The sequence below is a fragment of the Echeneis naucrates genome, chromosome 7 (assembly GCF_900963305.1).
Source record: "Echeneis naucrates chromosome 7, fEcheNa1.1, whole genome shotgun sequence".
Taxonomy (NCBI): domain Eukaryota; kingdom Metazoa; phylum Chordata; class Actinopteri; order Carangiformes; family Echeneidae; genus Echeneis; species Echeneis naucrates.
Genome location: NC_042517.1, coordinates 21,585,061 through 21,602,415, shown reverse-complemented (window position 1 = coordinate 21,602,415; position 17,355 = coordinate 21,585,061). Strand labels below are relative to the sequence as shown.

At 42.9% G+C, this 17,355-nt stretch overlaps 1 protein-coding gene across 2 annotated transcripts in view; it reads right to left on the bottom strand.

Moving 5' to 3' along the window:
- Positions 1–17,355, bottom strand: part of LOC115045888 (copine-9) — a 103,837-nt gene that overhangs the window by 4,250 nt on the left and 82,232 nt on the right. For both annotated transcript variants that reach the window (XM_029505846.1, XM_029505847.1), the window contains 4 exons: positions 12,473–12,600; positions 6,602–6,704; positions 5,307–5,364; positions 4,146–4,219 (listed from right to left, as the gene is read on the bottom strand). In XM_029505846.1, coding sequence (XP_029361706.1) covers positions 4,146–4,219; positions 5,307–5,364; positions 6,602–6,704; positions 12,473–12,600 — 363 coding nt within the window. The remainder of the gene's footprint in view (positions 1–4,145; positions 4,220–5,306; positions 5,365–6,601; positions 6,705–12,472; positions 12,601–17,355) is intronic.

Sequence of the window (17,355 nt, the reverse complement as noted above, 5' to 3'; positions counted from 1 at the left end):
TAGAGAGGAAGGCTGGTGACAACATAATAGTAATATTAACACAGCTTTACTGTTGTGAGGTCCGGAAAGGGAGGGCGTGTAGATTCCAATCTCCTCTTTATAGAGACTGTTGCCTCCACAGAGATTTCCCAGATTTCTGCTAAGTGCCATCCTGGACCTTTATCAAAAAAAAATTGCAGTCCATGCCATAAATCAGCATAAACCTGCCTAACCCCACAGAGCGGTACCCCTTCTCTGACCCTCCACTCGGCATTATCAGGCAACAGATGCAAATTGCTGCTCTGGAATGCATACAGGCCAACAAGGACACAAAGACTGATATAATAAGAAATTTGATATTCCTATCAAATAAGAGACTGCAAACATGCCGAACTGATTTCCCTGCAAGAAGAGGACTTCACAGCTGTTCGAACCATTTTTCTACGAGATAGCTTGGCTGAGATAGAATTTCCACAGGAACTATTCCAATTGTGTAACAGCACCTGAATGACAAACCACTGGAACAGGTGGCATATTGTCTGAGCAGCGTAATCTATGTGCTTGGTATAGGCAACAGCCTATAACTGCTCTGTAAAAAAAGAACCTTCATTCTCAGTCCATAGTAACCAGCCGTTGGCTGTTTGACTATTGCAGTGCATTATTAATGAACTGTGATTAAAGGAATGTTTTAGCTGCATAGCTCTGAATTAACTCCACGTAACCTAATTATCTAACATTACCAAGGAAGCATGAATTGCTATTAACCTAATGTGGGGTCAGCTGCAAATGTAGTTTGCGTCATACTATGGAACAGTTAACTTCTTTCATTTCATTGACTGACAAAGCAGGAGTTCAAACCTGTGGAGCTTACATGTGGAGATTTATTGAAAATAACCTTTGCTTGAAGCTGGAAAATAAAAGATGGTATAACTGTGTTTTCTAAATAACCATGGCCATATTATTAGAATGCATTATTTACAGTCTTCTCTGCCTCCTCTCAGGATTTAGGCACTGTACGTATATCATTGTATTTGCTCATTTTTCACTGTTCCTAAATCTCTGCCAGCTGACCTGCCACTGCTGCCATTGTTATCTGAGTGCATACTATTTATAGCTGATTTGTGTTCTCAAATTGGTTCCCTGAAATTAATGTTTACTGTGGCTAGATCTGGTTTGAGCAGTTATGGCATTACTCCTCACTTTTTAATAAAACTCACTGATGAACTGTTGAAAGAAAGAGCTGGTGATTGGGAATTCAAAAGTGATGATAAGAGGAAAACTCCTGTGGGAAGTAGGAAATGCTTTATATAGCCACGTTAGAAATAGAATTTCAATGTCCTGTTAGAGTTCATTGGCACATTTTCAATTATTCCATGGCAACACTAATAACTGGGTTTCGGGTCACATGGGATGCTAGAGCCTATCCCAGCTCACACTGGACAAGGGCGGAATACACCCTAGACAGCTCCAAGTCTATCGCGAGGCCAACACATATAGACAGAGACAAACAACTACACTCACTTACACTCACACTGAGTCCTACGGACAATTTAGAGTCACCAACTAACAAAAACATGTCTTGGACAGTGGGAGGAAACCCATGCAGGCATAGGGAGAACATGTAAACTCCACACAGAAAGGCCCCAGTCCTGGGAATCGAACCCATGACCTTCCTGCTGTGAGGCAAAAGTGCTTACTCCTATGTTGCTGTGCTGCCCTAAACTATTCTAAATTTTTAGATTTAACATTAGATATTTACTGTACAGTTTAATTTATCGGACAAAGAATCTCAGATGATAGTCTGCTTCCTTCTAAATTTACCATCTATCTCACACCTTCTCTCATCTGCGTCATCTCCAGAATCCAATAAATAATTTTCTGAGATTTCACCATTTTCACCATTGGGGATGTTGGCCTGACATAGAGCTCTGGTCTACTTCCCTGTAAAGAGTCTTCATTTTTGAGCTCACTGTTCCCTTGGAGGACTCCATGGATGAAGCCTATCAGCAAAAACACCTGCGCTACACTCAACTGGCAGCGGAAGCTCAGCAGCATGGCTAGAACACTGAGTTCCACCCAGTGGAAGTTGTGTTCTGAGGATTTGTGGCAGCATCTATCACCACACTGTTAATTGACCTTGGAATTGGAGACCGGGGCCTGCGCCAAACAATCAGAACCATGTGGCTAGTGGCTGTGGATGAAGAGACAGGACTCCTGCTGTATAAAGTACTCAGGATAGTATTTGTTTGTGCTTACTTATTATAATACTGTTTAATATACCCCACATTCCTTTAAAATTACTTTTGTTATTATCTAGTATTTTCCTATACTAATCTTTTTTGCAAATCCAAATAATATGAGCCAACTTATTTTATATACCTTATATTTATTTTCTGCCTCTTTAGTTCTCAAGTCAGGGACAATTCCAAAGGAGTGGCAGATTGGGGTGGTGGTAACCTCTCTTCAAGAAGAGGGGGTCAGAAAGTGTGTACCAATTCCAGGAGCATCACACTACTCAGCCTCCCAGGAAAAGTCTACTCTAAGGTACTGGAAGGGAGGGTCTGTCCAATAGTGTGTCCCCAGATTGAAAAACAACAATGCATATTCCGTCCTGGTTGTGGAACAATGGACCAGCTCTGTACTCTCACAGGGACCCTTGAGGGGGCCTGGAAATATAATCTCCAAATCCACATGTGCTGTGTGGATCTGGAGAAGGCATATGACCGTGTTCTGAGAGATGTTCTGTGAGAGGTGCTGCGGGAGTATGGGGTAATGGGGTCACTTTTGAGGGGCATCTGATCCCTATGTGCCCAAAGCGAGAGCTGTTCGCAAATACTCAGTAGTAAGTCAGACTACTTTCCAGTGGGTGATGGCTGTGCCTTCCCTCTGATTCTGTTCATAATATTGGTGGATCTTGAGGTATAGCCGTGGTGAGGAGGGGTTGCAGGTCAATAGGCAGAGGATGTTCTTTGATTTTTGCTGATGATGTGGCCCTTTTGACACCCTCAGCCTTAGCTCTACAACAGTCACTGGGCTGGTGTCCAGTGTCCTCATCCCAAGTGAAGGAACTGAAGTATCTCGTGGGTCTTGTCCACGAGTGAGGGAACTGTGGAGCGTGAGTTTGAACAGAGAATCGAGCCAGCTGGCTGTTGTCATGAAAAGAGAGCTGAGACAGAAGGCAAAGCTCCCCATCTACTGGTCAATCTTCATTCTTCCTTTGAGATAAGGTAAGAAGTGCAGTCATCCAGGAGAGACTCAGAGTAGAGCTCTGCTCCTTTGTGTGGAAAGGAGCCAGTTGAGGTGGTTTGGGCATCTGGCACATCCAACTGAGAGGAGACCTCAGGGCAGACCCAGGTCCAGGTGGAGAGATTATATATCCTCACTGGCCTGGGAGTGCCTCAGGATCACCCAGTCAGAGATAGCCAAGGTTGCAAGGGAAAAGGAAGGGGCTCCTTTCTAAAGCTGTTACCCTCCCAGCCCAACTTTGGATAAGCAGTTGAAGATGGATGGATGGATAGTTCTCAATCTTATGAATTGTCTATAAAGTGCATTTTTCTTTTTTACAGCCGTAATCCCTTTATGATCCACTGACGGTTGTTATGTTTTGGTATTCTTGTATACCTATATTCTTGTCATATAACAGTTTAAATGTCTTCAAAAATGTTACAGATGCACAATCCACATTGCTTTCTTGATAAATTTCCTCCCAATTCTGTGTTAGTAATTCTTTCTTGCATGTGTTTATTGATTCCTCTGTCCTTATTCTCCTATACTCTATTTGCTTTACTTTCATTTCCTTCTTGTAATTGTGATCATAGATAATAAAAATTGGTAGATGACTTTTTGTTTTTCTTCCATAACATTGTTGTATATATTATCAAATAAAGTGGCATGATGGGATACAATTTGGTGGGTCTGATGATTTTTGGAAAGCCTCAAACTATTCATCAGTTCATCTGTTTTTTTTTAAACATCCCCTCCATCAGTGGAGTATCCCCAATGGGCATCATGCTGTACATTGTATGAGGTAGTTCCACAGAGATTGTTATGATTTTGTGTCATGAAAGTAATCTGCCATACTCCTGGGAGAACTCCCCATGGTGCTGCTGTTGAAGGAAACATAATCAATTCTGACCTATGAAGTTACGAAGAATTATGAGGATTACCTGAACAATATCTCTCTCAGCAAGACGTCCTCTGGAGGATACTCTCACCTCGTCCCCATCCAGCTCCTCCATAGCTGAAAAGAAAGCAAGTGATGAAGAGAATGTGACTCAATACAAGAATCATGGAGGAAGGACAGGATTTTCTTTTGTACTTGCACAATGTAATTGCTGAAGTGGAGCGTAGCATGGGAGTGCAGTGGTTGGACCAAAACTGTCATTCTTAGGGCAAAAATAATGCACAACGATGCTGCAGGCTGGGAAAGGAAAAATATTCTGTGCCACCACAAGAGCAGCTTTTGCATCCAAATTTCAACAAATATAGGAGAAGGTGCCTTATCCCAACTTGATTTTATTTGTATAGGAGTATATGTCCTGCATCTGCAGACTCAGGAAGAGATATTAGAAAAGCTCAAGGACAGACAATGGCAAATTAGCAGCTTTAAAAGACTCAAAATGCATTCAAAGTTGGAGAACCCTAATTCAAGATGGTACAAATACCCAACAGAGGCATTTAGGCCAAGCAATAAAGTGTAGACATAGAAACACACGCACACACACTCAGAGGCGCGAGGTGCCATTAAGCCAGTTTGACCTTATGACCTCCAGATGTGCCTCCACTACCGATTCCATTATTTAACTACTTACACATGTAGAATATGATAGACCAAATAGAAAGACAAGTCATCACACTCACTGTTTGGTGTGTATGAGCACAACATTTTGAGCTGCTGCAGTGGTTTCCTGTTTTGTCACTGCTGACCCGCCCCAAAATCAGCCTGCTAGAAGTCTGGGCCAAAATCAGGCTGCCTTTCATTTCAAACATTACTTATTTATGTCTTTGCAATATCAAGGTTTTTGTATTTGATTAAAACTGTTGATGCTTCAAATTTATTTGATACCACTTTTTGTCAGCAATCACTCAGCTCACCTAGATCTCTTGGTGAAAAGTATGTTTGAAAACACAAGACACTGGATTTGTTGTCTTTCTGACTCTTTTATTAAAACCAGTTTTCCATCTGTAGAAATCTGATGTGAGTTTTGGGGCTCTGATGTGAGCTGCTCCTATGTAAACGATTTCCTTTGCCAGGTGGATTATTAGTCACCTTTAAATGTATCACCTGTGAGTGTGTTATTACAGGCCACCCCACCATGAAAACTCACCGTCAAACTCAGCTGGTCCAACACCCACGATGATTATGGACATAGGGAGGGATGCTGCCTGTTCAGGAGACATCAGAAGAAATAAGCAATCCTTCAGTCTTTATAATGCATCCATGTAATGGCCGGTGTTTTTTTATTGACTCCCTAATGGGCAGTTTTCAGAGCTGTAATCCAACCTCAGAACCTCACAAAAACTCACATCTAATCACCTGAACTATGATGTTGAGACATGTATGAGCTTTGGATGAGCAAGAGTTTGATTCACTCTTTCATTTTCTACCACTTATCTGTTTCTGGGTTACTGGGAGCTAATGCCAGCTCACATTGTTTGAGGGCGGAATACACTCTGGACAGGTCGCCAGTCCACTGCAAGGCCAACATACAGAGACAGACATAGACAAACAACCACTCACATTCAGACTCAGACTTACGGACAATTTAGAATCCCCAGTTAACCTAGACATGCATGTCTTTGGTGGGTGGGAGTAGACCGGAGTACCAGGAGAATATACAAACTCCACACAGAAAAGCCCCAGCTCTGTAAAACAGCAACCTTCTTATTGTGGAGCAACAGTGCTAACCACTATGCCACCGTGCTGCCCTGAACAAGAGCTTGCGAGAGTTAAATTATTGGACACACATCCAGAAAAATAAATTAAATATTTATTAGGTAAAGATTTGCCTATTAACCTGTCCTGTCCTGCCTGAGCCCATTTGAAATTCTTCATGTAGGGTTATTAGGGAAGAGAAAATACAAATTAATTTGTTTTCCACAATCTGATAAATCACTGACTTAATGGGATCAGACCTCTCAAGCTTCAATTTAAGAGGGCTTTAAGCAGCTACTAACCTCTGCAGGTATTGATATGAGACCAAGTGGAAGCAAATATTGATCAGAAATCTTGAAAAGGAAATTTGAATGTATTGGGCTATTTGCTCCTTTTTACTGAGGCATCGTTGATCATAAGGTGTACACTGTTGGGGCATACTCACCTGTGTTCACAAAATTTTTTTGATCTTGTGAAACACAACTCAAAGAAAAAGAGGATGCTGATATGGACATCAGTCACTGCAAGAAAAGCTCAGCCATCCATCAGACCCTGTGTACATTTATTCAAATAGATGTTTGTGTGTGATAGAAGTATTACTCATGTGTGTGCACCCAAGCCTGTAACCACCTACAATTTTTACAGGGAATTTTCCTGCTTAAAAAGGGTAAGGTTTCCTGGAAATTAATGTTGACATGACAGCATGTGTGTTGTTTGTATGAGTGTGTGTGTTACAGATTTACTTACATTAACCACAGCCTCTTTTGTTTGGACCATGTCAGATATCACTCCATCTGTGATCATCAGCAGGACAAAGTACTGAGAGCCATCTGTAATCTCTGCTGCACAGCTGGGGAATGTGCACATGCAGACACATACATACAACGACATTAATACCTGGGTTTGCAGCAGATGACTAAGACAAACAAAGCTGAACTGACTGTTGGACTGTGCTTCTTTTGTTTTATCTGTCTCAGGATTTTTTAAAGATACAAAGCAGAAGTTTCCATGTAAAGTCATATTTACCTGCATTTTCACTACAATTACAATTACAATTACAAATAGTGAACATGGCTACCAGGTAGTTGGGACAGAGAATCATTTCCCCTGGCCACCCTCATTGATTAATGCACCAATGATAACTTCATTGACTCAGAATTCATCACTCAAGTATTGTGGCCCCTCCCAATCTTAAGACTTTTACTGCACTGGATGGCAGATTGCTGGCCCATGTCACACACCAGACTGCTCCCCAGACTCCTAATACAGTAATCATACAGAAAGTATTTGTTTCCTTGTGAGCTCATCCCCACAAGCTCCACTCATTTTAGGCCAACTGTGGTTAACCTTCAGATTGACTGGTCCACCAGTTAGAGCATGTTCTGCCATCCCCACTGTCTAAGGGCTGCCCTTCCCCTCGAGAATCACCAGTTGACCAGATCCCTATTCCCCCAGACCTCTCCTCTGTCCTCCCCAAGTACCACAATCTGAAAAAGGTCTTCGGTAAAAGCTGTGCTCTTTCCTTGCCCCCCCGCTGCCCCTCTGATTGCGCCATTGAGCTTCTGCCTGGAGCCTCTTTACCATTCATTTATACAACCTGTCATGCCCAAAAAGAGATGCAATGGAAAGTTATATTCAAGACTCACCAGCGACCAACCTCATCTGCCCCTCTTCCTCTTCGATGGGTGCTCGCTTCTTTTTCGTCTCTAAATAAGACAAGGCCTTCTGTCCCTGCACTGATTTCAGAGGCCTCAATAACATCACAGTCAAGAATAAATACATCCCCCCTCCCCCACTGACTCTGCCTTTGAGTCCAGCCGTCATGGCTGACCGACTGGCCCACTTTCAACAGCTGGATTGAAATTTTAATGAAAAAATATAGGCCTACGAATATATAGAGATACATAGTTACAGTGCTAATATGACATTTATTTTCTCAGATGGACAATATTAGTTTCAGCAACGAAAACAAAATGAAAAATACTATGTATATATATAGCTGTCAAGGTTAAGTATAACAAAGCCACTGTAGCTTCTTGCCCTAACAAACTTAACTTGAACCTGTCTAATTACATACAGGGGAAGAAAAACTGAAACGCTACAGCATTTAAAACCTACATTGTTCACTCTGTAAGAAACCTCTGCAGCAATTGACTCTTTTCTGCTACACCATCTATGATTTTGTGACTCTCCAGCATCTTCAGTAAATCTGGCTGAGTAGCCATGAGCATGACTCAAGGCACTGTTGTGAAAGAGAGCTCCTAAGTATGTTGTTGATTAATTTTAGGGTGGAAAAGCTTCTTTCACATACTACCTGTGTTACCAAAAGGGTGAGCAGAAATGTATTTAATTTAAAACCCGACCCACGCATCGCTAATAAGCACCACAGAGCGCACAGAAGCACCACAGAGCATGGTCTGTAGTGCTCGTTCATGTGTTTACAGGCCACCACACCACAGCACCTCCATGGGCAGCATCATCGGTCCACTGGCCCACCAGGGACATCCTTGGTAGCCCCATATGCCAGTCCACCCCTGGACTTACTTACCATCTCATCCACATCAGTGAGGGGGATGAGTGGAAGACAGCATTTAGCACCCCACTCATTGCATTTCGTAACAAAATTTTGAGTACTTAGTCATACCCTTTGGCCTGACAAATGATCCTGCCATATTTCAAGCCCTTGTGAATGACATACTCAGAAACATTTTGAACAAATTTATTTTTGTTTACCTGGACCATATCCTAATTCTCTTGTTCCAAGCCATGGAACAACACGTTCAGCATGTGTCACTAGTGCTACAGAGATTTCTGGAGAACAAGTTATTTGTTAAAGCTGAGAAATAATATTTACCCCTCACCTAAACTAGCCTACACCTCCTCTCCATTATTTTGGACATCAGAAGCTGACAATGGCTTCAGCAAACTCAAGACTCTTGACCCAATTCTCTTCTGACTCTTTCTCCAGTTTGTTGTCGAGTTGGATGCCTGAGACATAGGGGTAGGGCTGTCCTCTCTCAACAATCTCCCACCGACCAAAAACTCCATTTGTGGTCCTTCTTTTCCCATAGACTCTCACCTGGTTAACACACTTGCTGTGGACAATCAAGAGTTACTGGAAGTGGTTCTGGCTTTGGAACAGTGGAGACAGTGACTGCAGAGGAGAGAACACCTGTTTGTGGTCTGGTTGGACCATAAGAATCTCGCCTACCTGTGCTCAGCAAAACAGTTGAACTCCTGTCAGGCCTGCTGTGTGCTCTTCTTGGGAAGATTCAAATACCATCACTTGTCGTCCTGGATCCCATTAGAACCAAGCCGGATGCCCTCTCCCGTCAGATGGACGCAAAAAATGTCTCCTGACATCCACAGACTATTCTGTCTCCCACCTGCTTGGTGGCTACTGTCATGCGGGAGGCAGAGGCCTCAGTGAGAGTGGCAGAAAGAACTGAACCTGACCCAGGCAACTGCCTTCTAACTGTCTTTTTGTACCCATGTTGGTCCATTCCCAGGTGACTCAGTGGGGGCACTTGTTTCATTTTGCCTCTCACCCCAGAGTTCATTGCACCATGGCATTTATCAGACAGCGCTTCTGGTGGGCTAAAGTGTCCCAAAACATCCACAACTTCATCAAGGCCTGCTCCGTCTGTGTCCATTGTAAGTCTTCAAACCACCCCCTGTTGGCTCACTGTGCCCCTTCTCTGTGCAACGGCGATCATGGTGTCATATTTCCATGGATTTTGTCATGGGTTTTCCCTCTCGGAAGGTAACTCAGTGATTCTCAGCATAGTGGACCAATCTCTAAATGTAAATTTGTACCCTCTCCTCAAACTCCCCTCAGCCACAGAGACAGCTAACCTCCTCATCAAGAATGTTTCTATTTTCATGGGATCCCCTCTGACATTGTTTTGGACGGTGGATCCCAATTTGCCTCTCGGGTTTGGAAGGTTTTCTATCAGACAATGGGTGCCACAGCTAGCAAGCCTTGAAACAGGTTATCACCTGCAACCTAATGGGAAAATGGAGTAGGCCAATCAGGATTTGGAGACAGTGCTCCAGTGCATGACTTTCAGACACCCATCCTTCTGGAGCTGTCTATTACCCTGGATTGAGTATGCACATAATTTATTAACAAACTCTGCTACAAGCACAACACCCATCACGGTAGGCCTTGGTTTCTAATCACTCCTGTTTCCAGTTCAAGAGTAAGAAGTGCCCGTTCCATCTGTCCAAGCCCAGCCCCAACACTGCTGGTGGATTAGGACTGAGGCGAGGGCAGCAGCTAGGGGACTGACATTGGTTTCCTGGCCCCGTCTATTAACCAGGCCAGAAGGTCTGGCTCTCCTCACAAGACGTCCCATTATAGGTTGACTCCCAACCTATAACTTATGGACCTAACTTATGGACCATATATGGTGGAGTCCATAATTAACCCTGTGGTGGTCAAATTGAAGCTTCCCATTTCTTTAAAAGGGCGCCCAGTCTTTCACATATCCCTCCTAAAGCGTGTCTCCTCCAGTCCTTTCTGCCCTCCTGCCATGCCCCGTCCTCTCGCCTGGCACATTGACAACCATCCTACCAGTGTTCAGTGCATCCTGGATATGTGGCGCTGTGGTTGGGGCTATCAATATCTGGTGAATTTTGAGGGTTATAGCCCCCATTGAATGGGTGTAGTACCATGGACCAGCTGGTCCATTGTCCACATCTGGTGTTGGCCTTGTTCTTTGTATTCTCCCCACCCCAGATTGTTCACCAGATTCCACCAACTTTGGTAGGTCTGTCGGCCTGAATCTCCTTGTGCTAATGTTAGGAATGATAGGGGGTTTGTAGTTACCTTTTCTCGCCTCTCCATTATCTTTAATTTTTGTTTTGACTTGTTGCCAAGGAGATAAGGAGGTGTGGTTGAGTTGTGGGCGGGGTGTCCGTGAGATGCACCTCTCCGCCAGTGGCTTGATGAGGCTGAAGAGTCTCAAGTGTGGACTGGGATTGGAGATGCCACCACGGTGAACATGAGAGCCATGCAGCTCATGACAGCCTCTTGGAGAAGAACCCCCTCTTTGGTTAAACTAGTCCCGGATCCCTCTTCTTCTTAAAAAACAAAAACATCAACTGAACAAAAACCCAGGCGGAGCTGTCCGCTCACCCCGGAACAGAGACCTGCAGTCGAGGCAAGTCCTCCAATCCCCGAGGCCTGGTAAGATAACCCGCCTCACTCCACTCACATTCCTGGGTTAGGGTTAGGGTTAGTTTTTCTTCCCATTCCCCTCTGTTTTATTTCTTTTCATATACACATTTAATACGCTAGACCCGCGTAGTCCGTAACACTAATCTTCCTAACCTTGGTTCCCTTGGTTCAGGATCTTCCACCATCTACCTCAGCTCTTGCCAATTGCCAACCCTGCTGGACTGCCTTTTGCTACACTGGAGTACCTGCCTCCTGGATCAGCTTTCCCATCATTTAACACCAGGCTTAAATGGGAACTCGATGCACATAAAAATGTAAACATGATGTGAGTGCTCAGGGTTCTCCTGGTTGTTTGTCTCCATATGATAAATACATTTTCATTTGAAAATACTGTTTGATTTGATTTAAATGATAAACAGATACAGATAAACACAGATAAACAGAGGCAGGGTTATGGTTAAGCTTAAGACAGGTGGCCCTTTTTAGGTTTCTTTTGTAAGAATTTACAGCAAAAAACTGATATGGTAATAAATCCTACTAATATTGCAAATAATCATAATAAAAAAAGTAGTTTCTCCTTGTGCTTATGACAAAAACAAATTTCACTTTTACGGGAGTAACGATTAACCATTAGGATCTGTACTTTGACTCAAGGACTGGATCTTTGTCATTTGTCCACTGTTTGAAACACAGACAGAAAAAAAAAAAAGATAGAGAAAAATCTTTCTTCATATATGAGCTCCAGCTTGATCTGACATTTGGGGGTATGAGTTTGTGAATGTCTTTCACCTGCTATTCAGTGCATTTGTTGTCAGCTGAAGACATCTGATGCCAGTGATTTCCTGTTCTAGCTGGCAATAAAGGGTACAATACAATACAGAGTTTATCTTCAAGTCTGTGTTTTTGTGTGTCTCTGTAGTGACGTGCATCTATGCTATGTGAACGTGTGTGTGCGTGTGTGTCTATATGTCTTTCTATTTGGGATTTTAACCTGTTACTACAACCCTGTGTGTGTGTGTGTGTGTTAACACCACTATGTTCATCAGGGTCAGATAAAAAAATAATAACTAGGTTAATTTAGTACGTAGACATGCACAATAAAACACGAACATTATTCCTGCCAACTAGCTTAATCTAACGGATTAACCTCCAGCTGCAGCATCTTTGTCAGTGTGAGATCCATCAGTCGTGTCTTTAGTGTTGTTCGATCTGAAATGTTCCTTTCTTTGTGCTAAACTTTGAAGCAAAATAAAACTGATTCTCAGCTGACAGGATGCTTAATTGTGTACAAGCTGTTTTAACTGATAGCTCTGATCAGGGTTTATAAATCTGAAATAAAAAAATAAAAAAAATAGGAAAGGAAATCAGATGAATTTTAACCATCTTGAATAAACCGTATGATTTCATTCTAATTATATATGAAGTCTAAAACTTACTTTGCCACTTTGTTGATAACAGGTGCAAAGTTGGTGGGACCATAGAGCTGCACTGTCCTCAGGCTCTGGAAATAGGCCTCCAGAACGCCTTCAATTCCCACACAGTTTGGATTTTCACTGTCACCGCTCTGCAACAGACGGTAGACAGGACACTGATGAAGGGACACATTCCCACACCCAGAGAACAAGCAGCATGGTAAACAGCTTCATTATCCCTCACCATTGTTTTTGATATTTTAAGTGATTAGTTTTTTTCATATGACAGGATGAGAGCACATACAGGTAACTGTTTGTAACTGGAAGCCATGCCATTGCTTTTTGCTGTTGTTGTTTTTTTTTTTTTGTGACCAAGAAGAGCTCTTGATCAAGTCACCCAGTTACATGTTGACATATATTTAATTTCATTCCATTAAATGATAATAATGTCCCTCAATATCTTACAGAATTCTCATGAAATGCCAAGCTGAGTTGGAAAGGCAAATTAAATCCAATGTGCTGTTTCAATTACAATAGTATGGCAAAATGAGGCAAGACAACAATCCATCTACATATTTTGTTAATTCAGCGTGTGTATGCGCATTAGGTCAGTGATGTAATTGTGGAGTGCTACTCAAGTTAATGCCAATTTAATTTACAGATGATGACTTTGAATGCCACAACTACCAAAACTGAGATGGCTGCAGGTCATTTGTACCACAGGCAGTGATTCCTACATTTCCAATAAATACTGTGCCATAATGCTACGTAATGACGTTTAATAAGCCCACTGGCTGCGCAAATTCCGGTATTTCAAGCTACAGTATAGAGTGCAACCAGCACGAGAAATTAATAGAGATAGATAGTGTGAGGGAGGTAGATAAAAACAGCGGAGCTACAGTTTAACATAAAATGTAGTTTAACGTCTAAAGTAAAACTAAACTAAATGCGGTGGTGGTTGAACTAGGGTCAGACGAGGTTGATTGTGGCTGGTGATCAAAATAGTTAATGTAGAACTCAGCTTACCATCCTTTGGATTGGATACTCCCTTAAGGATTTGGAGCAAGGATGCGCTCAGTTTGTGAATAAGATGAAGTACTCCTTGGTTCAGTGTTCTGACATTCCATACTCGTATAACTTGGCAGGCTTGGCATGCAGGCGGCAGGCAGGCAGCAGGCTTGCAGGCAGCAGAGTCTCCAATATACTCCCATGCACCCCCCCATGCCCTTGATGCTTAAGTTGTGATTGAAATTTGGGAGTTCAGCCCCTCAAGGCCTAGTGTCACATAAGATGGGGTGTGATGGGACAGAGGTGAGGAGAGGGGGAAACATGGGCCATTCCTGCAGAGGGCCAGCTTCCAGACTGGCCCCAATCGCCATTCCTGGTGCACCCGCAACAAGCTGACAGGGAGCCCACCCCAAGTGGTCTGGGGCCAACCTGGAGCACCCAGGGGCACCATCCAGAGACCCATACAGAGGGTCCACCACTCTGTCACGTGGGAACAGGGAGAACCCAGGCCCACAGTGCATAGTGGGTGCTGGTGGGCCTTTCCACAGACAGCATCAATATGGGAATCAAAAGTCAGGTTTTTGTCTATTGTTGTCCCCAGATATTTGTACTGTTACACAACTTCCACAGCCTGGTTGTGGATAAAAGCAGGAGGAATAGATGGAGGCCTCTTCCAGAAATCAATCAACATATTTGTTTTTGCAATGTTAATGGCCAAGAAGGAGTGTTAACACCAGTCACTAAAAACATCAACCACTGGACCGTGTGCATTGTCATCCTCATTGAGCAGAGGCAGAATGACTGAGTCATTTGCAAACTTTATATTATATGTCTGTTGTTGTCTGTTGATGTTTATATGTTCTCATACTCATATAGGTGAACATATGACCCACCAGCGACATATTTGTGTCACTGGTGGGTCTGTTGCAGGGTTTTGTGTCCATTACATAATCAAAGCTTCTGTGACAGACTCCTCACCCTCACAAACACCAAAGTGTGTGTGTGCCCGTGGGGAGGTGGGGTTGTCTGGGTGGGGGACATAAACCCACGTCCCTGGTCCTCTTCCCAGTCACTCTCAGCATTTGCTCTGCCCTCCTTTTTTAGAAAATACTGATTAAAATTAGTTATTAAAAAATCCAAATCATCAACCTGCCAGTTAGAGCCCCTTCCAATTGCTCTTGACAAAGTCACCATTTCCTCTCTGGCTGCTCTCATCATTCAAATAATCCATTCTTCCCTCACCAGTGGAATTGTTCCCTCATCCTTCAAAACAGCTGCTCACCCCAGTACTCAAAAAACCTGGTGCAGATCACAGTAACCTCAATAACCTCCATCCCATCTGCAAACTTCCATTTCTCTCAAAGATTCTTGAAAAAACTGTTGCCTCTCAGTTCATTCAACTTAAATCATTTACATCACAACCTTTCTCAGTCACCACAGGTGTGCCCCAGCTGTCCTGGGGCCCCAGCTCTTTATCTTTTACTTACTCCCCCTTGGCTACATCTTCTGGAAACATCACATCCACTTCCATTGCTATGCAGATGACACCAAGCTCCATATTTCCACCAAACCTAATTCCACCCTCCCACTGTCCTCCCTCACCGACTGCCTCCTTGAATTAAAATCTTGGTTTTCATCCAACTTCCTCAAATTAAACCGTGACAAAACTGAAGTGCTACTACACCAGATCCACTCTATCCAAATCCCTCAGTTTCACACTATCCATTGAGAACTCTTCCATTTCTCCTTCCCCTCAAGTTAAGAGTCTGGATGTCATACTCAATGGCACACTTTCTTTCACATCATATATCAACATCATTCGGTCAGTTTACTTCCATCTACGCAACATCAACCACCTCCACCCCTCTCTCACACTTCACAAAGCTGCCATTCTGGTTCACAGGCTTGTTACCTCCAGCTTGATTACTGTAACTTCTTCCTGTTTGGCCTCCCTCAGAAAACACTCCATAAACTTCAAGTGGTGCAGAATTCAGCGGCTCGAGTCATCACAAGGATACCATCCATCCATCATATCACACCCATCCTGCAGCAGCTCCACTGGCTCCCCATCACACACAGGATACAAGTTTTTACTGCCCATCATCAAGGCTATTCACAACCTAGCTCCTCCATACCTTTCTGACCTCCTCCACATTGTCACACCCACTCGCACACTCAGACCCTCTTCCTTCATCCACCTCTCCATTTTCCCTGCCCACGTGGCAACCTTGGGGAGCAGAGCATTCAATCGCTCTGCTGCCCAGCTCTGGAATTCATTACCCCATTACCTCATTTGTGTGCAAACTCACAAATGCATTCATTAGGGTTGGGTAACCCCTAATCCTAACCCTACCCCGCCTTAAAAGACGGCTTAACAAATAATTTTTTTTATTATTTATATCTCAGTTGTACTGAGCACTTCAAAAGATTGGCCAGGTTTTAATTAATCATAACACGGTTCCTAATGTCATTGAAGCAGCGAATTCTAACAACCCCAAAGAAAAAGCAGAGGACAAAGCATAGCTTCACAACCTGAGCAGTAGAAATTATTGTAATTGCATGTAATTTTACATGCTTTTTTTTTCTCCAGAGGACTCAAAAGAGCGTGAAATATTGTTAGAGAAAATGCGGAATGAACGAAATTTTAAACACGGTTTTGCAAGATGAAACTGGATCACTCAAAATGAAGAGAAAACCAAAGACTAAAGCAGCAACTGGAAAGTTTAGCCACTGTATCCACTGTCTATGCCCCTGTAAGCCAGAAATTGAAAATTTGGACCAACAACCTGGGAGTGCTCGGCTCAGCTGCTGCTTATCAGATGTCCAGTAGAGTATGAAAACTATTTATGTCATGAAACAGGATGAAGTTGCCTCAGTTGTACAAAATGGCCTGTCAATTATTCAGTCACTGTACCACAGACATGGAAAAGATCCTACAAAGTACAACTACATAAGACAGAAGCTCTGTGAAGTGGGACGTTTGTTGTTATGTCTGTGAACAGAATTCTCCGTACAAAACCTGGAAAATGCAGTTAAATCTTTTGATCGTTATGTTCAATCTCAGATGTACTGGAGAGGTTTCACATATACATCTCAAAAGTTTTCATGAAAGAGACAACATAAAGCTCCATGAAGATATTGCCATGGGGTTGTCAAAGGTTGAACAGAGGCTGTGCCACTATTTTGTTGAATTGAAATCATGGGAAAAAGGGTCCAAAAGGTTGCAGTTCTGCTCACACCAAGTGTGGTGGATGCACTCTCACTTCTGATTAGTAACAGGACTGAATTAGACACTTGTGCTACATATGTCTGCCTCTTTGGAAGACCAAAATCAATGAGCCATTACAGAGGACAGTACTGTTTGCATGTTCATGCAAATCAGTGTGGAGCAAAGCACCCCAATCACCTCAGGTCAACTCTACTTTGGAAACATGTAGCCACACTCTCACAAGTTCTTAATCTCAAGAACAATGAAATTGACAGGTTCTTGGTTCATCTGTTCATCATGACTTCTACAGGTTGCCTGTTCCAACAATGCAGCCGGCCAAGATTTCCAAGCTGCTGTTAACTATGGAGAAGGCATGTCTTTCCAGTATTTGGGGGGAATCACTGGATGAGATTGAAATTGAAGATTTGTACAGATATTTGCACCCAGGGATATTAAGAGCATTTGTTTTTCTGAATGTTAATTCAGATGCATCAAGTGCAAATGAATGGTCTTCATTTCAGAGACACTATTAAATCAGTCTCATCCACACGTAGCATCCTCACAAAGATCGATTGTTGCGATTAAAGTGAGACTCCGAAATTTGCCATCTGAATTACAAAATTGTGGCATTCAATGAATATCTCTGAATAGCAACATCAATCCAAGCACCAACTTGAAGAGAATGCATATT